The sequence below is a fragment of the Lampetra planeri genome, chromosome 6 (assembly GCF_965212315.1).
Source record: "Lampetra planeri chromosome 6, kcLamPlan1.2.h2, whole genome shotgun sequence".
Taxonomy (NCBI): Eukaryota; Metazoa; Chordata; class Hyperoartia; order Petromyzontiformes; family Petromyzontidae; genus Lampetra; species Lampetra planeri.
Window position 1 is genome coordinate 13,549,652 of NC_136112.1, and position 26,040 is coordinate 13,575,691.

General features: G+C 46.4%; 2 protein-coding genes across 3 annotated transcripts in view; both read left to right on the top strand.

Moving 5' to 3' along the window:
• ABCF1 (ATP binding cassette subfamily F member 1) overlaps nt 1-6,182 on the top strand; it is a 28,303-nt gene extending 22,121 nt beyond the window's left edge. Inside the window, exons 22-25 of the mRNA XM_078595597.1 lie at nt 315-483; nt 2,983-3,047; nt 3,574-3,646; nt 5,088-6,182. Of these exons, the coding sequence (XP_078451723.1) occupies nt 315-483; nt 2,983-3,047; nt 3,574-3,646; nt 5,088-5,371 (591 nt within the window). The 3' untranslated portion in view covers nt 5,372-6,182. The remainder of the gene's footprint in view (nt 1-314; nt 484-2,982; nt 3,048-3,573; nt 3,647-5,087) is intronic.
• Nucleotides 6,183-8,440: 2,258 nt separating this feature from the next.
• The window catches only part of LOC144719560 (uncharacterized), a 34,288-nt gene continuing 16,688 nt past the window's right edge, over nt 8,441-26,040 (top strand). For both annotated transcript variants that reach the window (XM_078595598.1, XM_078595599.1), the window contains exons 1-7: nt 8,441-8,574; nt 11,303-13,009; nt 14,664-14,725; nt 15,562-15,588; nt 16,150-16,477; nt 20,655-20,708; nt 23,832-25,469. In XM_078595598.1, the coding sequence (XP_078451724.1) occupies nt 11,531-13,009; nt 14,664-14,725; nt 15,562-15,588; nt 16,150-16,477; nt 20,655-20,708; nt 23,832-25,469 (3,588 nt within the window). In that variant the 5' untranslated portion in view covers nt 8,441-8,574; nt 11,303-11,530. The remainder of the gene's footprint in view (nt 8,575-11,302; nt 13,010-14,663; nt 14,726-15,561; nt 15,589-16,149; nt 16,478-20,654; nt 20,709-23,831; nt 25,470-26,040) is intronic.

Consider the following 26,040-nt stretch of genomic DNA (forward strand, 5'->3'; position numbering starts at 1 on the left):
CACAGATGTGGAGTGTAAGACATTTGCGATGGAGATGTAGGGATAGGAGACCACGACATCACATGCATATAGATCTACTGAGTTGGTATGTGGCACACGTTGATTTATTTCCCCTGAAACCAGGGACCTTGAGCTCCTTGGGGCTTTGAGCTTTTGCTTATTCTACGGAGTGTCGTCACCACTGACCCCAGCAATTCCGACACCGATGATGACGAAAGTCGTGGTGACGACGACGACGATGATGAAGACTGAAAACAGCAGTGATTTTAATGTTAACGCTGGTGTGTCTGCACGTGTCCTGTGTGTGCGAGCAGAAGATCGGCTTTTTCAACCAGCAGTACGCGGATCAGCTGGCCATGGAGGAGACTGCCACTGAGTACCTGCAGCGCTGCTTCAACCTGCCCTACCAGGAGGCGCGCAAGCGCCTGGGACGCTTCGGCCTGGAGAGCCATGCGCACACCATCCAGATCAACAAGCTGTCCGGTAGGAGACACACACACCGCCCGCAATGCATACAACACCGCATACACCGCGTATATAATGCACACCGCATACACCATGTTCAATGCACACACCATATACAACGCATTCACTGCAGACTCAAAACTATAATAACAACAACAACAACCGCCATTTGCCACTAAGTGGCGGTGACGTCACCACGACGCTTGTGCTAGGCTATGTGCACGTTGAGGCCCCGTGAAGTCTTGAATGCCCACTGGCAGGAGGTAACGGGGCAGACCCAGGTTCCACGGGTCGACTGACTGAGACGACTGAGATGACTGGCTGATGCACCACATGTGCCCCCTACTGTGCCAACTTGCTGTGCTTTCGCCACCCGGCGCTCCGCTCGTTGTTGTGAGCGTCGCTCCTCCCCCCTCCGTTGTTGTTGGAGGACGACTGCCTCCAACTGCCCAGTAGCGTCATTCACGAGCATCCTCCACAGAGGCCGATCTTGACACCGCTGGTACCAGTCATCGGCAAGTCCACACAGCTCCGCATTCTCCTGTACCGCATCACTCCATCTCTTCTCCAGCCCATGCCGCGCCTATTTAGCCCCCTCGATCCAGCCGAACAAAAGCTGTTTAGGCATGCGGTGACTGGGCATGCGGGCTACATGACCCAGCCAATGCAGCCTTGCCTGCCGGAGGAGCTGCAGGTTACTTTTTTGATGGAATTAAAGAGCGATTTGTGATCGCGGGCCATTGAGGCAGACTCCATCTCCCCAGCAACCTGTAACCACCACCCATCCTTGCAGCGTCTCACGAACCTCCAAACGAAGTCTGCGGTAAGCCTCGTCATTTTCAGACGTGGGATGCTGTAGTTGATGAAAGTGGGCCTGTCGCTTTTTCTCAGCCAGCATGAACACCTCTTCTGTCAGCCAGGGTCTCTGGGGAGGTCTGGACCGCGTACCCAAAGCAGCCATTGCAGCTGCATGAGCCACAGTCCTAAACCTCGCCCATTTCCCCTCGACATCAGGATGAGTCAGGAACGATGTCAACCCCAGCCGCAAGCGATTATGAAATTCTCGCTTGCAACTTTCATCAGCTAGCTGAGACCATGCCACTATGGGTTTGAATCGGGTCCTGAGTGTACATCCTCCACCGGAGTGGAAGAATGGCAGGTGCATCTTACAGATGACGAGTCGATGGTCAGAGGGCAGATCAGCTCCACGGTAGGTCTTGGTGTCAAGGACATGGGCTCGCATCCGCTGGTCCATCACTATGTAGTCCAGCAGATGTTCTTGCTTGGACCCGGCATGCATCCATGATGTTGTGTGGATGCGCCGATGCCGGAACAGCGTGTTGGTAATTACAAGCCCATTGGCTGCACAAAAATCTAGCAGCCTCCTGCCGTTGTTATTGAGTTGATCTGGCCCATGTCTTGCAATCACTCCAGACCAGGTGCCAACATCATGACCAACTCAGGCATTGAAGTCACCCAACAGGATGACTCTATCCCGAGGGATCACTTTAGCTAGCACCTGTGACAGGAGGTCATAGAAGGCATCTGACTCATCGGCCTTGCCTGCATCTTCGGTGGGGGCATAAGTAACCACGACCACCACTCCTTGCCTCTGGTTGATGGGAAGGCGAGCCCAACGTCGTCTGGGGCTTACAGCTTGCCACAACTCACCGTCACGCTCCCACTCCCCCTTCATTCCTTTGTTCAGAAGAAGAGCTACTCCCTGTTGTTTGGCAGTCTCCTGTCCCGAGTAGAGGACTGTCCACCCCTCGTGGTGGCACGAGCCAGTGCCTGTCCACCAGACCCCCTGAATGCCACAGAGATCCAGGCGGTACCAGTCCAGCTCCCGACAGAGGAGTGGTAGCCTCTCCTCCGCAGTGAGCATTCGAACATTCTACGTGGCCACACGTAGTGTTTTTTTGTTGTTTCTGGAGGAGCCCCGAGGGTAAGGGGTTTGGCCAGGAGACGTCATAGATGCCTGTCCCCCCGGGGCCTCCGGCACAAGCTTAATAAATGTTTTAACTCGTAGTTTAGTGGTAATTAATTGAAGGTGGAGGGGTTACCAGCCCCTCGCACCAGTCCACAGCCCCCATTTGGCCGCTGTGGTGGTTACAGACGCCATGAGTGGAGTTTCCAATTTAAGTTGGCCCTCCCCCCTCGGTACTGCCCACCACAGCATTGCCGTCCGGCACCACGAGGAGGTAGGGGGTTCAAACTGTAATAGCGCACACACCACATACACCGCGCACACTGCACATACACCGCGCACACTGCACACACCACATACTACACATACACCACATAGACCGACCATGCCACGTACACCACACATACCATGTACACTTCCCATTCCACATATATAACACACACTCACACTGCACAACCCACCCACACACCACACAATGACCATACCATGCCTCACACACCCCATCATATGGCACGCTCAGTGGCTGTGTGTATATGTTGGGTTGTATGTGTATATATCCGTGCGTTTGTGGCTGTCCCCCTTTCATCCAGGCGGGCAAAAGGCCCGAGTGGTGTTTGCGGAGCTGAGCTGTCGAGAGCCAGATATCCTCATATTGGTAAAAAACAACAACCCAGTGCACACAGCTACAACATGAACACAGCTTAAACAAGCTCTTAACTCAACTGTAACATACACACAGCATAAACACAATCTAAGCTCAGCCAAAGCATAAACACAGTATTAACAAAATCTTAACTTAGCTACAACATAAACACAGCATAAACACAATTTAATAAGCCACAGCATGAACATAACATAAACACATTGGGAAAATGTATTCATTCGTTATTGACCAGGGTGCGACATTAACTCAGAGAACCCGGTTTAATCATCGCCAGCCGAAACCTGGATTAGAACTCAGGAAATCATTGCTACCGGCTTGGTGCTCTGAACCCTGAGCCACCCGACTATAAAGACACTGAACTCGTTTACAACACAACATGCAGTTCATATCACAGCCACAACAGCTCCAGAATGGCACCGGCATAGCGCTGGACTCACAATCTGCAGGTTGCAAGTTCACATCCAGATAAGGGGTCAATCAATGACATTGTCCCTACGCATGCTGTGTGTGTGCGCAGGATGAACCGACAAACAACCTGGACATAGAGTCCATTGATGCCCTCGGTGAAGCCATCAACCAGTACAAAGGAGGTGAGGGGTGTGGGTGTGATTTAGAGCATGTCAGGAGATTACCTTTTAGCTGCTGCCTTGATCTCCTCATCCTCAGGGTTATTGTAACAGCCAGGGTTTGGCTGTGGAATGGTCCTGGTAATCCCAGATAATCAGGTTCCCTCAAGTCGATATCCCAGTGCTGATGTCACACATGTTCACACATTTGATTTAGTTTAGAGTTATACTTAAAATTTTAATCTGTATTGTATTATGATTGTTATTGGGATCAAACATCGAAATGGGATTTTTTGCACTTTTTGTACGCAGCATGGACGGGTGGTGCTTTTTCTGTAGGATTTTATTGTTTACGTATGTGATGTTTAGATTTGTGTACAATGAATTTTCGGCGTATCTTGAAATTTTATTGTTTGTTGCGGTTGCACCCAAATCAAGAGCCGAATGGCTCACAGGGTAAATCCTAATAAATGAAACTGAAAACTGAAACATCAGCACTGGGAAGGGAAATATGGCCGTATTACTGACCTCGCTATTCCTTGGCGCAATGCGTCACTTGCTATGGCAATTTATAAGTCCCAAGTGGGTTATCTATGTGTGCATTTGTGAGTAAATGTTTCAACGTTTTTTTAATCAGGTGAGAACCCAAGTCTGTGGGTTTGTGCATGTTGTCATGTTATTCAGTTAACCCATAACTCCTGGGTTTGTACTGTGACTTGCTGTCAGCGAACATGGTCTCAAAGTGCACCCAGCCTGGCACAAGTGCTGTGGTTATGTCACCGCAACCTAGTTGTGAATGGTGGATGCGGTGCTTGTTGCGCAGAGCTGTGACATAGTGATTCACGTACTACGCTCTGATCCAAGTGACCTGCATTTGATTCTTCACCATGGGAAATGAACCTATCTTTGGGCGCCCCTAGATTGAATTGGCCCAACAATAACTTTTACACTCCTGAGACAACCGCGTACACCAAACATGGCAAAGAACAGTTCACAATGCCTTGTGTAGTTCACTGTCCACCAGTGTGGAAGTGCGTTGAAAATCAGCACTGCAGAGAATAAAATAAGACGGCTCAGCGTCAGTTCTTTGTGTGCTGTACTTTAGCCACGTCACTTCTTTGTGCCCTCCATTCTAACAGCACTTGTCACTGTTACCTTTTTTATCCACTGTACAACCAACCTGGGCCGGGGCCATTCCAAGCCAGCTTGGCACACCTCAGTGGTTTTCCATTGTAGAACCCCCAGCTGTGCCGGTTATATCACACACATTAAACGAGAGTGCGTGTCTGTGATGCAGCAACGCTGCTATTATTAGCCCCACCCCTAGCCCCCCCTCCTGGCTCTACTCTGCCCTTAGCTCGAACACACGTGACACGTATTCAGATCACAGTACGGTTTCAGAAATGGAGTATAAAGCTTAATGCTTAATCTTTATCCTCGTGCTTGCGTGCGTGCTCACATCTAGGTGTCGTGATCGTGAGTCACGATGCTCGGCTCATAACGGAGACGAATTGCCAGCTCTGGGTGGTGGAGGAGTCAACTGTGAACCAGGTGGAGGGCGACTTCGAGGACTACAAGCGCGAGGTGCTGGAGTCGCTCGGCGAGAAGATCATCGCCACGGCTTCCGTCACGGCCAAACAGACGGCTGCCAATGCGGCTGCCGGTGCGGCCGCCGGTGTGGCCACCGGCGCGGCCACCGGCACGGCCACCGGCACGGCTGCTGCTGGCACGGGCACCTCCAAGCCGTGATGGCACAGGTCTCCGATGACGCACCACCGTCTGCACAAGTGCAGCTCATGAAGCGAGGCTTTGGCCAGTGCCTTGGTCTGGTGGATTGTAAACCCCGGTCTCCCCTCCTAAGCCCTGGGCAATAAAGACTGTAACAAATGCCTGTAACGCAAGAACACAGTGCAGGCTGTTGATGTAAGCTGTCAACATGAGCTTTTAGCATCGGTCAGGAACACACAACTGTCGCCACATGCTGTTATCACATGCTGTCACCACAACCGTAAGCACAACCTCTAAATACAATCCTTCACCACATGCTGTCGACACACTCAATACAATCCTTCACTAAACGTCATCAACGCAAGCTCAAACATATTTGATCACACTGCTTACACAATCTCTCAATACACACTGAACACAAGCTGTCACTGTCCCCACAAGCTCTCGGCACAGCAACACAAATGTATCGACATGAGCCTTAATTTAGTCTGCCAGCACAAGTGGTAAATTTAAGGTGTAAATGCAACCCAGCAAAACAACTTCATTTTTTCATTCCGCAAGCTGTCAACGTAAGCAATAGACCCAGCGCTATAATGCAGGCCACTCAAACCAATCTCTCAACACAAGTTTTGGACACAACTCGACAGCCTACGTAAGCTGTCACCTCACACGGTGATCAACAGTAGCCGTCTTCTCAAGCCCTCAACAGCTCCTTGTACACTCACCGTCGGCACAATCCTTTTAGCGCAATCTGTCAGTGTTAGCCATTTCCAATGTCCCTCGCACGATCGTGTAATGACTGCATCTAATAAACATGGCAAGAAAGTCTAAACCGTGTCGTTTAGTTCTTTGACAACCCGCGTTCTTGAAGTGAATGATTATAAACACTTTGCACTTGAAAACTACAATCGCTGGAGTCACAATTAATGATTGATTTTTGCGTCATATCTCTAAAGTAAAATGTGTGCTGAGCCTTTTTCCACTCAACAGCCAATTAATAAAATTTCCACTTGGACAAATGGGCTGGTGTACGACTGCTTAAGCAAATCAGTGTGTTGGCGAGCAATCCACACATCAAGTTGGTTTGGTGTTTCACTGATGGTCACAACCAGCATCATCAGGAAGTTTCTGGAAACCCGAAAATGTCCTCTCACGCCATGGGCCTTTAGTAGGTGGTGTGATGTCATCAATGTGCACCCACAAGAGAACGGGAAGTGGTACATAAAGTTCAATGTGTTTGAATAAATGATGGTTACAATTGTTAGATATGATGTTTTCATATTTGTAGCAACTGCCCGCTAATGCTGGTTGAAACTGGATCACTCCTAACACCGGCGGTGTGCTGCTGAAGCAGGTATTGGCACGTTTGTTCACGTGACTTGGCTGTGTCGGGTGGAGGAGGGTTTACGACATACTGGGGCGATCTGACCCAAAAAACAATTCGGATTTTATATTGGTCGCGAAAGCCTAAGGGTTACAACGTTACAATGTTTACAAATATGTCCTTTGCTAGGAGGAAACGACGAAGAGGGCAGACAAACGGAGTGATGTATGTTGAATTTCTTTCCCACCGTACGTAGCCAACCGTGCTAATGGGAGGTGAGATCAACTCACCCGCAGCAGGGGATGTGGATTATGACATGAGGCTTTTTCAATTTTGGGGAGGCCGATCATCCAGCAGTGGATAATGGCCGATTAGGGTTATGTTGACGGTTTGAGCGCCTGGTCAAACATCATTGCGGTCCATAAAGGCTGCCGATTTGAGTTATTAATTTGGTCAAAATTTAAAAGGTGTCATTCACCGTGGAATTTAGAGACTGCGGAATTAAGTTGTTGCAGTCATCCGTGTGGAAGCTGTTTTGCAAGCTATTTCATGACTCCTGAAAGTTGAACATGTAATGAAGAAATTGAAGGTTTTTTCAAAGTATAAAAAAATCCCACAGTTTCTGTTAAGGCCTTGGTGATTCTAATTACTCAAAGTGTTAACCTGCTCACTGTGTTCCTTGGTTGTACATCTGTAGTGTCGTATGTCTCTTCTCTCTCTTGAGGCGTGTGGGTGGCGTGTGGCGCACACATTCAGTCGGAGACGAGGTAGTCGCAGGAGGCACTGGCTTTCCTTTATTATGTTCATGCCACCAACTCCGACCCCCTCTCACGACCACGCTGCCGTACGACCCTGCCCGCGTTGCACTGACGGCGTCGACCGAGACGGCCAACTACTGTTCGGCCACGCAATGATCAGGTCAAGGCGGCAGTGACGAAGACGGCGACGACGAGACGAGTCCACTCCCCAGAACCGGCAGCCCCGAGCCCTCACTCTCCGCTGCTTTTATTCCCCTTGGCGCGACTTGGCTCCGCCCTAGCCACGCCTCCCTTCTCGAACCCACCAGAGGGTTCCAAGGGCCTTCCTATGAGGTCTACCGTGACCCTTGCCCCAGTTCCTCTGCCCTGCCGGCACACAGCCGTGTATGTGTGATCAACGGCGTGTGCGCTGTGTCCACCTGCAGTTACAGCTGCTGTACAGCAGGCGGCGCTGTGTCACTGCGCCTCTATTTCGAGACCTCGGTGTTAAGGGACCGTCCATAAATGACGTCACGCACCTGGGGGGGGGGGGGTCAGACATTTGTGGCGATGTGTGACGAGGGGGGGGGGTGTTTGAGAAATGTGACGTCACATCAAAATGCGCAACTTTAAATAAATATAAACACGTTCTACTTAATTAAATAGACTTTTTAATAAATGTTTTCTCCTACAACATCAGAGTGCAGCGGCACATTAAATACGCACTACAATGACAATAGTTTAAAGCGATTTGAAGCATGTTTTTTTGGGGGGGGGGGGGCAGAGCTTTGTGACGTCATATTTGAGGGGGGGTCTGACTTTTTGTGACGCCGTGTGACGAAGGGGGGGGGGGTCAAAAATCGTCATTTATGGACGGCCCCTAAATGCAGGAGGTCACGGTACAGACCCAGCCAGGTGCCATGGGTTGACAGACTGAGATGACCCCCACCCCCTTACCGTGTCAACTGCACGGTCAACTCGAATAGAGAGCGCCAATTCACCGCGGTCCCTTACACTAACATGTTTTTTTTTGGTGCGACACGGGCGCAGTTCACCGCGGACCTATCAGCGTCCCCCCTCCCCCCCACCCAACATGTCTGCTGTGCTGCGTCTGGTCCGCGTCCTTCCGTCTCCCGTTCAATCCGCGTCCATCTTCGTCGGCCGTGAGTCTCGCAACGACGCTCTCGCTGCCCACCCACCCGCACCACCCACCCTCTCCTCTACGCCGAGCGATGATCGGCGACGGTCGAGAATAATTAATCGCGAGCGGGGCTTCGTTCCGAGACTCCTCAACAACGCCGACTCCGCGGTCGGGCAATCGGTTGGCGCCTCGGCCTCTGTGAGCTCGCAACAAGCAGCAGCAGCAGCTGCCGGGAAGCCCCGTCTCATGAAAGGTGCACCTAGCCTGGTTCCGTAACCGTGCAACTAGTTGGGCACAAACAGGGGGGGGGGGGCATTGGTTGCGACTGTCACCGGCGGCTTGGTGTCAAATGGCGGCCCGTTTTGTGTTTCCTGAAGCTGCTCACGGCCAACATCGGTGGCGAATATCTGAACGCAATTCCCTGGGGGCTTCTCTCTTGCCTCGACTCCGGGGCTTTAAACGAGTGACCACGGTGGTTAAGCATCATCACTGTGGGAGACAAAAGCGGCCGTGGGTGGTGCTGTCCACCCATAAACTACACGGAAACAACCTTGAAAAGCCCTCCCCCGTGGCTGGGCATTTAACTCCTGGAAGTAATGTGGCCAGCGAGAATCGAATACGCCAATTAGAAAGCCAAACCTAAATCCCACTTAACTAGCTTTACTTTACCAGGTGAGGCCCACTGAGCTGTGTATCTCAGTTTTCAGAAGCGACCTGGCCACAAATGATGGCTCAGCTTAGTGGCTTATCATGTGTAAATAAATGTACAGCGGACGAAAGACTGAACGCGTGGTGTGATGTTGATGCTAAATGTGGAGGGAGAAACCCGGAGGACCCAGAGAAAAATCCACACGACCACGGAGAGAGACACCACAAACTCCCAAGTATACAGCAGCAGGCTTTATTCGATTTAAAGCTTTCGTGACTGCAGGGATTCATATTCTTGGTTCTTTCGGTAAAGTCACGTAGAAGGGAAACAATAAAATAATAAAAATATAAAACAGTAAATTATTGTTTAATATACAATAAATTATTGTCACGTAGAAGGGAAACAATACAATAATAAAAAATAAAACAATAAAATTATCACGACGTTTCGATTGCAACACAGCAATCATCATCAGCTGTGAAAACCACAGCAAGACATTTCTGATGATGATTGCTTGTGTTGCAATCGAAACGTCGTGAGCATTTTATGATTTTATTTTTTAAATTTTATTATTTCCCTTTTACGTGACAATAATTTATTGTATACAAAACAATAATTTATTGTTTTATTTTTATTATTATTTTATTGTTTCCCTTCTACGTGACTTTACCGAAAGAACCAAGAATATACAGCAGCAGGCGTCAAGGTCGGGATCGAAGCCACGACCTCCTGTATACGAGGCGAGGTGGTTGTATTTTGAACTTCTTTCGCACCGGACGTAGCCCAACGTGCTAATCGGTGCGGTGGGAGCACAACAAACTCTTAACACAAAAAGTAGTTGTAAAGAAGTCTGTTTTAAATCTATATTTTAAAAAATGCATAGCTACAGTGGAATAACAGCGGCATGGGGATTATTTTGAAACGTTGACATTTATAATGAAGAGCAACGTAAACATTTGCATGAGGAAGATAGTTTTCAGTCTGCATATTGCCTGCTATTGCATGGGGTATAAAGTATAAACATGAATGTCGACAAAAGCTGGATGTGTATGAAGGAGCTTGATGATGTATGTGCACGTTTGCACTTGCACTGACAAGAGTACGTGGGTTAAATTATATAAACCATATATCGACTATAATCTTGGTTCTTTCGGTAAAGTCACGTAGAAGGGAAACAATCAAGTAATAAAAATATACCCACTTCCCAATGTGGTATCGACTGCAAACTTGGTATACTTATATCATACTGATGACAATACTATATGTTTGATATTTATTATTTTATTATTTCCCTTCTACGTGACTTTACCGAAAGAACCAAGAATATGAATCCCTGCAGTCACGAAAGCTTTAAATCAAAACACATGTTGACTGTTGAGGAAAGTAGGTGGGTTTGAGCAGGTTACATCGCTAGAAGGGACAGTGGCTGATAGACTGGGGGCAGAATGGCAGCCAAATGAGAGAGCCCTCTTGAGATGACTGATGGAACAATGTGATCAATTCATATGGACTGGCATCACAGGACTGTGAGGGATTGCGACGGAGGTCTGCATCCAGCAGTTTTATTCCTGTATTCCATTCTTGATTGCATCTCTTTTTACACGCTTTTTTTTATTAACTCACTGTTGTTGTCGTTGTTGTATCCTCAAATCTTGCAACTCAATTTTTACCCACTTCCCAATGTGGTATCGACTGCAAACTTGGTGTACTTATGTCATACTGACGACAATACTAGATTCTATCATAAAAATATATATTTTAAAAATTCCTTTTTTATATGTTATGTTTCGGCTTGACTCTAATTGTCCATGGTCAACTGACGTTGGCTGTAAATCACCACGGCCCCTTATGTTATGGCAAGCTTCGGGGCCACTTCCTGGAGTCATGGAGTTCTTCCATTGCTAGTACGGTACATTTAATACAAGTGTGCTTTTAAAAAGGTTTTTTTAAATATTACTTATCCATGAAGACAAGAATGTGATACTTGTCTTTTGTTCTCTAGTGAGTTAATTCCCATTAAAATGGTTATTTGTTCAAACATCTAGGCATTATACTTGTACAAAACTGCCTTTCAAGTGCACTAATGGTTTGTTTTGAATAGGTTTTGCTGATGGGAGTTGGAGCTGCGTCCATTGCCTCAACATACTCTGAGACTGCATCTGCATCCACCTCTCTAAAGACAGTCCCTTCGCACTCCGCACAGTGATTGCTCTCAAAGTACATCCTGTCAGTCGGCCTTTATTAAATGGAACGTAATTGAATGCAGTGCTCTTAAGACTTTGGTTCTCTTGGTCATCGCGTCTCACAATTCGACACCGTACAGGGACCAATGGAAAGAGATCAAGAGTACGTGCGAGAGAGCAAGATGGCTGACGATGCTTTGCTATTGGCTAATGGCGACAGCAGTGAAGGCATCGTGTCTGGGTTACTGGAGTCATTCGGCCTCTCTGAGGAGGATGTGACTGAGCTCTGCCGCTATCCCTCTGACAAGCTAACACCCGAAAACCTGCCCAACCTCCTTGAGGAGGTATGCAAAAGAAGGGACCTAAGGCAAAAGCAGTCACAGCATGCGGAGATGGTGCATCCACAGCAGGTGCTTAAGGTCCTGCGTGATGTGGATATACCTGAATTAGTGCTACCTGGGCAGCAGCAGCAACATCAAGAGCATTATCCCCCTCCCCCCAGTCCTCAGAGCTTGCAACAGCAGCATAATCACCCTCCCCCCATGCCTCAGAGCTTGCAACAGCAGCATAATCACCCACCCCCCATGCCTCAGAGCTTGCAACAGCAGCATCATCACCCTCCCCCCATGCCTCAGAGCTTGCAACAGCAGCATCATCACCCTCCCCCCATGTCTCAGAGCTTGCAACAGCAGCATAATCACCCTCCCCCCATGCCTCAGAGCTTGCAACAGCAGCATAATCACCCTCACCCCATGCCTCAGAGCTTGCAACAGCAGCATAATCACCCTCCCCCCATGCATCAGAGCTTGCAACAGCAGCATCACCCTATCCCCATGCCTCAGAGCTTGCAACAGCAGCATAATCACCCTCCCCCCATGCATCAGAGCTTGCAACAGCAGCATAATCACCCACCCCCCATGCCTCAGAGCTTGCAACAGCAGCATAATCACCCTCCCCCCATGCATCAGAGCTTGCAACAGCAGCATAATCACCCTCCCCCCATGCATCAGAGCTTGCAACAGCAGCATAATCACCCTCCCCCCATGCCTCAGAGCTTGCAGCATCACCTCCCCATGCCTCCAAGCGTGCAACAGCAGCATCATTACCCTCCCCCCATGCCTCAGAGCCTGCAACGGCAGCAATCTTACTTTCCCTCGATGCCTCCGAGCTTGCAAAATCAGCAGCAGCCTAGCATTATGCCTCACCACTCACAACAGCAGCTTCAGCCTACTTCTCACAACTTGCAGCAGCAGCTTCCAATGGGACAGGGCCCAGAGGGACAACCGCCATTCCAGAGCACGAATAAGCCCCCAGACAAGGCTCCGTGTAACTCATTTCAGGAACCCTGGAAACCGGGAGTTACCTCGGCAACATCCACCATGCCTCCTAAAAACTGCTCGTGGCCCAAAGTTGCGTGTGGCGAAGCTCTGCTGAAGACCCCTCCTCCGCTTCTGCTGAAGATCCCTCCTCCGCTTCTGCTGAAGACCCCTCCTGTTGCCTGTGAAACAAAATTCATGACAAGAAGCTTCCCGCTGAGGGCGGAGATACATTGCTACTTGGGAAATTTCGTCAACGGAAAAGAGAAGCACTGCAGCATTTGCGACGTGGGACTAACCAGCAATCAGGTGAGATAGAACATTCCCACCCATGCAGGTGTAATGTAGCACTCAGAGACGCTGCCATAAGTTAATATATAAAATACATTCCACCCGACTGGACGCAGGTTGACTAATTTACAACTGGGTGACTTCTATGTATCTGCTACACGACACTCGCTACATCGCTGACTGTAGGAGCCGTTGGCGTAGTAGCTACGGCGTAAATATATAACTCCCTTCGCTAGTCTTCCAAGACGATGAGGTCGATCCACAGCGATGACGGTGACGACGGTCCGGACTCCCCCACAGCAGCCTCGAGCCTCACTCCGCGCTGCCTTTTATCTCACCTCGGCTCCGCCACACCCCTTTTCCTGAACTCTCTCCTATCGGAGATCTCCTTCGCCTCGCTAACACCTCGTGGGTTCCACACCTCCCCCCGCGGTGACTCCTCACCCAGTTACCTCACTTGACCCTGCCTGCCCTCATCGCTACAATCCTTATTTGCGGCCCTTAGGCCCTGTACTGTCCTTACACAGGTGTGGTTGAGCATTGAGATGGGATCATCATGAGGAAGAGATGCAGCGAGGTGCCTGTAGGGGGCAGGGCACCAAGTAGGCTTTTCATTATCTCCATATATATAAAAGGGAAATTTGTGAATATGTGTCTGTTCAAAATGTTTAGTGTACTTCCCGACATGCAACAAACTTGAAATTTGCCATGTGGGTATACACGTTTTTTTGGGGGGGGAGCTCAATAATGCATATTTTGTTTGCACAGCAAGTGAGCTGTGACGTCAAATCTGTCATATGACCCACGCATGTGGAAGCGTAACATATTGTAGTGTAGTGGTTAGTGCGCTGCGCTACGCACCCGGCTACCCGAGTTCCATTCCCGCACACGGCCACCACCGGTGACGATTATTTTAACCGGTCCTGGGCCTCCCCTAGGTCGACTCAGCCTCAAAGGAGTAACTCGTGTGCTGGGAACATCGCCACTGGGGGGACAAAGGCGGCCGGGCGTGGTGCTGTCACCCACCCCCTCGTTATATATTAAAAGGAAATGTATTAATATGTGTGTCTGTTCGAAATGTTTAGCATACTTCCCGACATGCAACAAACTTGATTTTGGCACGTGGGTAGCTTCCAGACTACACAATGCAAAAAGTATACATTTTGGTGGGGGGGGGGGGGAGCGCAATAATGGATATATTTTGCACGACAAGTGAGCGGTGACATCGCATGCGGAAGCATTATGCAGTGTGTCTGCTGACGTCACGCAACCCCCTCACCCTTCGCGTTGGCCATGTATTAATCCAAGACAAGAATCCAAGTCCCGGGCGAAGCCGGGTAGTAAAGTTAGCAGGCTATATGTAGAGCAGAGTTTGAATAATGTAAGCTCCAGCATGTAGGTTTTCTACCGGCAATTTGTCAATGCACCCAACAAAATTTTCGAACATCCAAAGCAAGACTACTTGGGCTTTGATAATCAACAGAAGACAGATTCACACCACTGTTGTGGGTGCAGTTGGCCTCTTGAGAGGTTAATCTGTGATTAGTAATGGGCCACATTGTAAATCAGATTCATGAAAGGACTAATATCAGACCACCCTTCATGCCTCGTCTTTGTGAACTATTAAAACGCATTCGATTCGTTATTATGCTCCCCATCTTCCCCTCAACAGGAATTGAAAACTCACAAGGATTCAGAACGACACAGATATAACTCGTTTTTGTTTTCAAATCGGTGAGTGGTCACTCCAAATGTGTTTTTGAACTTTTCTGCATGCATATATCCGAAATACATCTTATTGAAAGTTAATGTATATTTTAGTTATACCATTGTTGAATGTTTTGTGACATTTCATCTCAAGATGGCGGTTGCATTTAGTCGTTGCATAAATGAAATATGGGATGGTCGTTTGTGACCTCAAACTTACTTGAGAATGAGACATTTAGTCTACATGGGCTTTTGCAACTGGTGAAATTAAGTTGATGATGAGTGCATGCACTCTTTGTATTGGCCAAACATTTATGTCAAACACGGTGATCTGCATACCTTAAGTCTTGTAATATTTTGCTTTAGTTTGAAATACATTGTGTTACAAATGCCATCTAAAAGCATCTACTTTTCACGATGCCGAGTTACGGCGTGGGCTGGCTGCTGAAAACCCACGCCGATTACTTTAACACCGCTGTCGTGAGATGCACGTGGAGTTTTGAGAGGTCAGATAAGACAACTGGTTGGGCATTCTGTGTTATGTACAGCCATTTTTCATTCCACTGCTGGATGAAGGCCTTCCCGTGCCATATTGATCATGGGGTATTGTTTTATTGTGCCGGTTAGTGCAGGTTGATGGAGGGGTGGGGGGTGCATAGGACTTATTCATATATCACTCGCCAGAAATTTTAGGCAGGGCCAGGAGTTGATCTCATGTCGTCAATTTCATAGCACAGTGTGTCATCTGCTGCATCACGTCCCTCCTGCTTTGTATTACGAAAGGAATGAATGTCAATATTGCCAGTCACATAGGAAACAGTGCCTGAACTTATGATATGCCTCGTGTCTTTGTTTCTTTCAAGGTTTGTTCAGGAGTGCCGCAATGCCCTGTAAGTATATGAAATTACCCTTTGGCCCCTGCCATGGGAAAAAAATGAATTTCCACAACTGTTCAGGGCCATCATCGGAGACGAGCACCACCACCCTATTAGCCGTTATTCTTCATGCATTTGTAGTGTGTTGTACAGTTTACATGAACAACTTTATATAAACTAAACATGATTTTTTATTTGGTGTTTGGACTACAGCAAAAAAATGGTAGCCCTCATCAGCCTAAAATGTACCCATCATCACCGTGGACTTAAGTGAGCGCAGAACCCATCGAGGTGCGCCATAGTTCAACATAAATTCAACATGTTAGTAAATAACACCGCCCAAACTGGAAGGAAAAAAATATATAATAGGCGATTTTTGGGCAATGGCCCTTCTTAGCACATGACAGTTGAACAGGTTCTGTATACTTAATTCTACTCCACTGGTGAGAAAATTTCAGATAATGATGACAATCTCTTTTCTGCAATCAAAACATCCTGATAGCCTCAAACATGTCACCAGCTTCATTTCCAGCTGCTATTCATGTACTTCACAATAAAACGACTATTGTTTTTCAGGAGAAAACAGGACCTGCGCAGGAGCACTAGCAGGGAGCATCCCAGTGGCTGGAAAAGGAGCAGTAGCGAGGAGCGACGTGGTGGCTGGAACAGGAGCAGGGAGCAACCCAGTGGCCGAAAAAGGAGCCGGAGCAGGAGCCGGAGCAGGAGCCGGAGCAGGAGCCGGAGCAGTAGCCGGAGCAGTAGCCGGAGCTGTAGCCGGAGCAAGGAGACACAGCAGGGCTTCAACAAAAGTAGAGATATGAAGAGGTCAAGAAGCTCCAACAGGAGCAGAGAGATGACTGTGGGCTCCACAAGAGGTATAAGCCGGGAGAGGAGCTGTGAAAAGGTAATGGATGTGCATGTTATAACGTATGATTAAAATCAACTACAAGCTCTGGTGGTGTAATGGTTAGCACAATGAGCAGCAATCCAGATGTCCGCCGGTTCAATTTGAACTTCTGGCGCAACACTTGAAACGATTGGGCAAGTTTCTTAATATCCCCCTGGCTCCGTTACCCAACAGTATAAATGGGGAACACCACAACTATTCGATCGATAGATTGCATGCGGTACGGTAAAGTGTGAGTACTCCCACCTGACCTAACACGTGTGGTCAGCATTAAAGAGTCGACAATGCTGCCTCGAGCTCCCTCTATTCGAGGCCATACTCATCAGCAAAACCGTGTAAATATTCCTGTTAAAACATGCCACCTCAATGCTGATATCACATTTGAAAGACTACATAATTCAGGAATCATAAGTGATCTTAAGCTTATTCCCCTTCCAACTTTCCTCTAATATGGTCTACCTCCTACACAATGTCTTCCACATGTATGTTGAACTTCTCTCACACTGTACATAGCTAATCGGAAGTGCGGGGGAAGGACAATACACTAAACACAAAAAGCAGTTCCCTATCTGCAGCTCAGTTCCTTATCCTAGCTTTCATCACATCTCGACTTCTCCAACTCTCCTATGGCCTTCCCAAATCCATTGCTTCCAAACTTGTAAAGATTGTAAATACTGTCATCAGACTTCTCATCCGTTCCCACAAACTACACGACTTACCCCAGTCCTCGGAGACCCCCGCAGGCTCCCAATTAAATCCCGAAACAACGACGAGATTTATCCCGCTATCTTCAAGATTCTCCATAGGCTTGCTCCCATCTAACTATCTGCTCTAAACTAATGCAACTCCTTTTCACATGATCTGTGCTCCAGAAACGAATGCCTTTTGTTTAAAAAGTCAATCATCCACTGAATGGCGGTCACCTCATATCTGCCTCCTCCCCCGACCATCTATACTGCCGACCCCATGTTCATATACACATTCAGGTGCAAGACCATTCTCATGGTGGGTATTTAAAGTACAGTCAGCTGATGCAGCCCAATCAATTTCTGATGAAGCGCAAAGCAATTTGCGAAAAACGTATGTTGGTGTGAAATTCAGTCATGGCTTGTTGGGACATTCTGTCTACAGGAAAGCTATCCACACGTATTCCTATCTAAAGCCTGACAAAACCATCACTTTACCATACATAGCAGTTGTTACCAAAAAGATTTCCAAAATCTTAAACAAACACAAGATCCAGGTCCGATTCAATACAGTACACAAAATCTGTGATCTGATCCCAGCTGTGAAGGAGGTCATTCTTGACATGCAATACCCTGGAGTCTACAAACTGAGTTGTACCTGCGGTCGCAGTTACATTGGGGAAACGAAACGACATGTCTCGGACTGGGTTCACGAACACAAGGCAGATTTTAAACACGGCACAACCAATACCTCTGCCGTGGCTGATCAGGTGGGCTCGCACTATATAGTTTTTTCCGAGAACAAGGTACTCAGCAAACCTTCAGGCCTACATCAAAGATTTGTCCATGAAGCTATCCAGATATATAAACATAGAGACATCTTCAACCGAGAAGATGGGTATAAGCTGAACAACCACTGGAAGGATGTCATTAACCAGGTTGGTCCGAACTTGCTGTGATCCCCTCACAGCCCAGCAGACGGCACTTGCTCCAGCAGACACTCAGCTGCTTCTGCTTCCCCCACAGCGCAGTAGACAACTTGGCCGCCTTTGTTCAGTCTACCGGCGTGACTTCACTGTAGTTCATCAACGTTAACATGCGACTCTCTTTCCCTAAGCTCGTTCTCTCTTATGAGCCTTTCTTAGTCGTTGACGGAAGCTCATTAACTTTGCACTATAATTCCAACATGCTAATAACTTATTTCCCTAAGCCCTTTCTACATATTCTCCTTTCTTATGCGATGACGGAAGCTCATTAACTTTGCACTATAATCCAACTTGCTAAGAATCTATTCCCCTAAGCTCGTTCCTGAGCTCCTTTTACATATATTCTCTTTGACTTGCTAAACCTTCTCAAACGTATACAAGCTCCTTCTCAAACGTATGTCAACCCTTGCTTAAACGGTTGTCTCGCCAGTTCTCACCTCATGACGGGGGCTTGTGTTGCCTCCGAAACGTCGTGATTTATTTTAGTTTATTTCTACCTGCGTGACTTTACCGAAAGAACTGAAGAGTATTGATTCCTGCAGTCACGAAAGCTTCAAATCAAGAAATGGAATTAGATTTGTCATGTGTCTGCTGTGTTAATTTTCAGTGCACCACATTGTAACACTTTGTGGCCAATATCATCCATACCAATATCCATAATCGAGGTTTTTTTTAGTTTAGATGGCGTAAATATATGAATGTGTCGTTAAACCTGCCACCTCTCAACACAGCCAACTAGTAAGGGTTGTCATGTAAACAGAACATGCCAATTCGAACAACTATATCTTGTGGAAAAGTGACTTCTATAAACAAAAGGAAGGAGCAGCAATGGGTTCTCCTTTGTCTCCTGTGATAGCGCATTTGTATGTGGCAGATTTTGAAACAAGCAATAGCTTCAAGTACACTAAAACCCTCTGCTTGGTTTAGATATGTGGATGACACATTTGTGGTCTGGCCACACGCCAAAGATACATTTAACGAATTTCTAAATCTCAACTCGCAAAACCCATCCATCCAGTTCACCACGGAAGTGGAAGCTGACAGAACTCTACCATTTCTGGGTATTCTGCTCGGACGGGGTCAAAATGGTAAAATAACACAGCGTTTATCGAAACACTGATGCCTATCTGAATGCAGTCACACCATCACCCCGCACAGAAATCTGCTCTTATTAAGACGCGCATTCATCGGGCTAAGAAAGTGTAAGATGGTGATAGTCTGAGAAGTTAAATTAAACATATTAAAGAAGCGCTGCAAATGAATGGTTACAATGATGCACACATCAACAGGACATTGAATGCTAAAACCAAATCAAATAACACGAGCATTGAAACTGCCCAGTAATTAAAATGATCAAAATACCGTACATCGCGGGAGTAACTAAGTAAGCAGCAACTAAGTCGGTAACTATCCAAAAGGTTAATATTTTTTTTTTTTAATTTCGATAGATTCTCTAATTAATCTTGCCCAGTAGTAGCTAGTTTTGCACAATTTCAACGTTATCAATATCAATTGAGTGTCCTTGTTGGCACGCATGTTCTGCTACTGCGGACAGTTGTATTACGGAGTATTTAATATTTATTTGGTGTTCTTTTAGTCTTGCGCTGATTATTCGTCCTGTTTTCCCAACATAGCATTTGCCACAAGTGCAGTTAATCCGATACACACCTTCCGTTGGTAGCTTCGGTAATACATCTTTTGTACCAGATATTAATTTCTGTATTTTATGTACCGTGCCAAATCTGACTCGGATGTTTTGTTTTTCCAAAAATCTGGCTAGTTTATCAGTTACTCCATGCAGAACATGCATGGAGTAACTGATATGCGTGCCAACAAGGACACTCAATTGATATTGATAACGTTGAAATTGTGCAAAACTAGCTACTACTGGGCAAGATTAATTAGAGAATCTATCGAAATTGGAAAAAAAAAATATTAACCTTTTGGATAGTTACCGACTTAGTTGCTGCATGGAAGAGGATCATCAAATAATACATTTAAATGCAAGCCTATGTAGGCTGCCATACTTCAATAGGGATTACCATTGGTAAGGCTATTTTAATATTGACAATGGACAGGAAGGACAAGTTCAATGGGTTCGCATAATTCGCATGCATAATGTACGTTGTCTCAAGAGCGCAGAAGTGTGGTCACCACATCTACGTCTCTATAAAGACTGAAACATGTGGACTTCTCCACAAATCTGGCTGCCGCCTGATGAAGTTAGTTGTAATTACTGGTGAAACGTCGTACTCAGATTGTAAATGTTGTGGCTTGGCTCTCCAACACACCGATGTGCTGTACTAGTGACAAATTGACATGTTCTGTTTACGTGACAATCCTTACTTGTTGGCTCTGTCGGGTGGTGGCGGGTTTAACGACACATTTATGTGCTCTAACCAAAAAAACCTCTTATGTATGAGTGCACCACATCACCAACCCAGATATAGCATTGAAAATTGTACAAAATTTGTTCCCTTGTGTGTCACTGATCCTGCCCAGATCTTGAGCAGCAGTAAGGGGAGAAGAGAGACTTCAAGTTCCATTAAGGACAAGGTAATGGTCCTCTGCATATTACGGCACATATCGGTGATGCTTTGGTTAGCCGAGAGTGCTGATTAGCTGTGTCTCACGTTAAAGCCTATGTCTCACATTTGTTGTAATTTTCTGATTGTTATAATTTTCTGGCCCACCGCTATTAGACATCTGAAAAACTGCTTAAACGACGGCCATGAATGTTCAATAATTCCCCCCTGCACATACACTTCCGGCCCCCTACATCCTCACAACCACATCTTCACCACTGCCTCCCCCCCCCAGTCATCGTTACCGTATCGGACAAGTAAAGTTCGTGTATGGTTATGGCTGTTAAGTTAGATCTACAATTGTTTATTACTTGGTTGAAATAGTTTGGATATGTCGGACGGGTCTTCTTGTACCCCGCCCCCCCCCACATTACCCCATCGACGAAACCGGGCCTGGTTAGTGTACTTTAAATAGTAAAGAATGTCGGCGTTGCATTGTTGCGTGTTTCAGAGCTATATGTTCTATGATTGTATCGCCCTGAGTATAGTGTCCTCTGAGTTAGATAAGAAACCCGCCCACCTGACTCACAGGTCTCGCCCTTGAGCAGGGGTGTCAAACACACGACCCACGAGCCGGACCCAGCCCCCCCCAAACCCTTTCCTCCGGCCCACCACGTGCTTAAATTTGTATGAATGATTTTATATATATATTTTAAAGCTTCTACCTAAACACAACCTGAATTTAAACCGTACATTGAGATTGGGGATTTGGTGTGCCTAGCCGCAAAAAAAGAAATCAACTCTCTTTTCCCACGCTTTCAGATTTTAAATCGGTAAATTAATACCGTATTTTGCTATTCATTTTCATAGGCCCAACTGTGTGGCCTGCGGGAGGTGCATTTCAATCCAAACTGGCCTGCTGTCCAATTGACACTCCTGCCCTAGTGCCTACACTTTGGATACCACTGGAAGTTGACCAAAAAGATCCCCTCCTGGACCCGATAGTTGGGCCTTCCCCTCCCACCAGGTTTTTTTCATTTCCAGAGTGGTACAGCCAAATCCCCACTCGCCCACTCCCCACCGCCCCCCCCCCCCAATTCTAGGAAGCACAATGCCAACCAAGAGCCAAGGATACAGTAGCAATATCGCAGGGAAGGGCGAGACAGCTTGTAACAGATGTGCAACTGATATAGAAAGTAACTACACCCTCGTGATTAGGGAACAGACGAGAGCACCTGGGTTCGGCACCCTTCTATGGCAGGGGAAACGATCGGGGATAAAGTATTTCAAGGGGGAGGAAAAGGAATAGGGGAAAATGGCAGGGATGTGGGGAGGAGAGGAAATAATGTAACCAAACAAGACCCAAACTAAAATAACATCAACCTTATTTTTGTTACATTTTATTTTAACGATAACTATGTGGAAGAGAGGTTGGCGTAGTGTCCGGAGTCCACCCCAACTCTCCTATCCCTTCTTTCCGGCCCACAATTTCACAGTTATTCATGCTGAGTTCAGCAAAGACGGGTCCGCATGGCCTTATATTCGCTTTCCTTCCCTTTTAACTTATAGCTAAGATGTTCCATTCCCACTAGGGAGAGGAGAGTTCTATGCCACAGTCCCCAAGCGGTGAGAATAGTTTTCCTCACTGCTATGTAGAAGGTTTGGAGTCGAGCGTGCTGGTACTTTGTTAGTCATTTAGGTCTTAACCCCAATAGGGTTGAGTCAACTGAAAGGTTCACCACCATGTCAGAAATACGGTTGAAGTAGTCCATAATATCCTAGTAAAATCCAGGGATATCAAGGCATGTCCAAAAGGCATGCGAGTCTGTCTGCACTGTGCCTGGTCGGGATCTTAGCGCATTTGGGGGAGGAATTAGTTAATTTAGCTGTCCTGTCACATAGGTCCCGTGGATAAACTTAAACTGGATGGGTTTTGATTAAAGTGACCTGGGGTCTGTAGCTTGGGCCCGCCATATCTGGGTCCACTTCCTAGGAGGAATGTCGTGTCCCGTAAACCTTTCCCAGAAATTTCTAGTTTTGGGTCTTACCCACATTCTCTCTCCATTAATGCATCTGCCAATTAGTATATTTCCTTCTTTTCCCCCCAACCAGTCTAAAATTGGGTGGGGAAAATAAGATCCAGTTTTTTATCTGGGACTTTGGTTATGATGTCCCAGATCTGATGGAATCAAAATAAATATGAGACTGGGATATGGTGTGCCCACAATTGCTTAAATGTTTTTACCTTCCCTCGGTAAAAAGATCACCCACCTCGATAAATCTTATGCCTACTGCTTTGGACCAAAATGCTGCACAAAGACACCTCACTGAAATAATGTCCCAGCACCACCGAGTCGACCCCTGGAGTGAGCTCAGTCTTATACGATCCACCCACAATTGCACACACACATGGCGGCACGCGCTCGCACACAAACCAACGGTCCCCCGTGTAGCCTTAACAGACTGTTGGTCCGAGTGCACTTAGCAAGCAGTGCCTATGAAGGCCGGCGGAATACGAGCAGTGGGTGGCTGGCCATCACCACGCCTGGCCGCCTTTGACTTCTCACTAGCGATGTTTACACACCACACCAGGTACTCATTTGAGGCTGAGTCAACCAGGGGATGTTCAGGACCTATTTGGTTAATTGTCACTAGTGTTGATCGTAAGCGAGAATCTACGTCGGGTCACTTGGTTGGAATTGCAAAGCGCTAACCGTTGCACTACCGCTCCCCCCACACAGACATGCACATGGGGGCAAGCCTGCACACATTAATTTCCAGAGGGAGGCTGAGACCCATTACATCTCGCGGAGGATCGCTCTTCTGAACAAAATAGTTCCGTGGTTCAGTTCCCAAGTGCGAGTTCACTTTCACAAGTTGATGTAAAAAAATCTCATGGAACCAAGTTCGTAAGTTGGAGTGTTTGTAAGTCGAGGAATGCCTGTATCTAAAATTGTTCATATTTAGCGTTAAAGACCTTTGACCAAACTGAACAAGGCATTGAAGTGTCCTAAGAGTTTCAGTAGAACCATCCCAAACAGTTCTGCTTGACTGCCACATTTGTTAAGTTTCCTTTGGCAAATGAATAATTAAGTGAATGTTCATACAGGCCGTTTTATGGTCCTAAATTATTTGTTTTATTTCCCCACTGCAGTTCTCCAGGACAGAATACTTCAAAGAATCGGAGAGAGATGCAAAGCGAGATGCAGTTAGCAATAGGGACCTTTATACAAAGGGAGGCCCAGGTACCATAAAATACCTGGATAAGAGGAGAGACAGACTCATTGAGGGAGACTCAAAGACAAAAATAGACACAAAGAAAGTCTTGGATACAAGAAGTGTAGATAAGAGGGATTCCGATACAAAAAAATACATGCACACCGAGAGAGGCTCTAATTCAAAAAGCGTAGATGGTTGGAGGGATTCGTATACAAAAAAACATACTGACGCAAATAAAGTCTCGGATACAAGACGTACGGATGATAAGATGCGTTCTGGTACAGAGAAAGATGCTGACACCAGGAAAGCCTCGGATTCCAGAAGTACATATGGAAGGGATTTGGATACAAAGAAAGATACTGACGCAAATAAAGTCTCAGATACAAGACGTACGGATGATAAGATGCATTCTGGTATATACAAAGATGCCGACACCCAGAAAGTCTCAGATACAAAAGGTACAGATGATAGTCAGGGTTCAGATACAAAGAAAGATGCTGACATCAGGAAAGTCTCGGATACAAGAAGTGTAGATAAGAGGGATTCCGATACAAAAAAATACATGCACACCGAGAGAGGCTCTAATTCAAAAAGCGTAGATGGTTGGAGGGATTCGTATACAAAAAAACATACTGACGCAAATAAAGTCTCGGATACAAGACGTACGGATGATAAGATGCGTTCTGGTACAGAGAAAGATGCTGACACCAGGAAAGCCTCGGATTCCAGAAGTACATATAGAAGGGATTTGGATACAAAGAAAGATACTGACGCAAATAAAGTCTCAGATACAAGACGTACGGATGATAAGATGCATTCTGGTATATACAAAGATGCCGACACCCAGAAAGTCTCAGATACAAAAGGTACAGATGATAGTCAGTGTTCAGATACAAAGAAAGATGCTGACATCAGGAAAGTCTCGGATACAAGAAGTGTAGATAAGAGGTATTCGGATACAAAAAAATACATGCACACCAGGAAAGGCTCAGATTCAAGAATAGCAGCTAGTAAATGGGATGTGTATGGAAAGAAAGATACTGACACGAAGAAAGTCTCAGATACAAGACGTAGTACGGATGATAAGATGGATTCCGGTACAAATAGATACGGTGAAACCAGGAAAATCTCAAATACAAGAAGTACGGATGCAAAGATGAATTCATTTGCGGAGAAAGCTGCTGACACCCAGAAAGCATCAGATAGAAGAAGTACGGATGATAGGATGCGTTCCCGTACAGAGAAAGATCCTGACACCAAGAGAGCCTCGGATTCCAGACGTACGGATAAGAGGGATTCCGATACAAAAAAATACATGCACACCAAGAAAGGCTCAGATTCAAGAAATGAAGATGATAAGAGAGATTCGTGTACAGAGAAAAATGATGACACAAATAAAGTATCGGATACAAGAAGTGTAGATGATCAGAGGGACTCAAGTACAAAGAAAGACACAGACGTGAAGCAGGATTCAGATACCAAGAGTGATGCAGGGGATTTGAGCGAGCAGACATCCAAGAGTAACCTCCGTGAGAGAGAAGAGACTCCAGCAATATGTGATGCCACAGAAGAGGTGATTTTTCGTGTATTCCTTGAGCACCACCAGCACCACCGATACATTTGCCACCACTAGCATCACCACCGACAACACTACCACTCGGCACCACCATCCTTGTTAACTTCATGTTAGCAGTAATCAAATCAAACATTCTTGGGCTCATTAAACATCCCTCGAGCTGTACGTTTAAGAATAGGTTATGTTCGATTATTACATTTATCAAGGTCCTACATGCTCTAATCTTGTGACTAGCTATAAGATAGTTCTAATTCTAAACATTTTTTATATCTATGAAGATTTGTAAAGTTTTTTATGGAAATGTCATGTGCGAACAATGTACGCTGCCACATAAGGGGTAATATGTTAGTGTATACTGCTAGCACCACCAACAATACCATTGCCACCAGCACTATCACGGACACCACCACCATGCTTAAATCACACATGCTGTCAGAAAATGAGGAAAAGCACTCTGCTGCCAATTTTATCTGGAAAATGTATTTCAACACGAATTAGTAAAAGCTTATTTATTCCATTAATTATTATGAACTTGAATTATTATTTCATATGTTTTCAAGAATGTGTT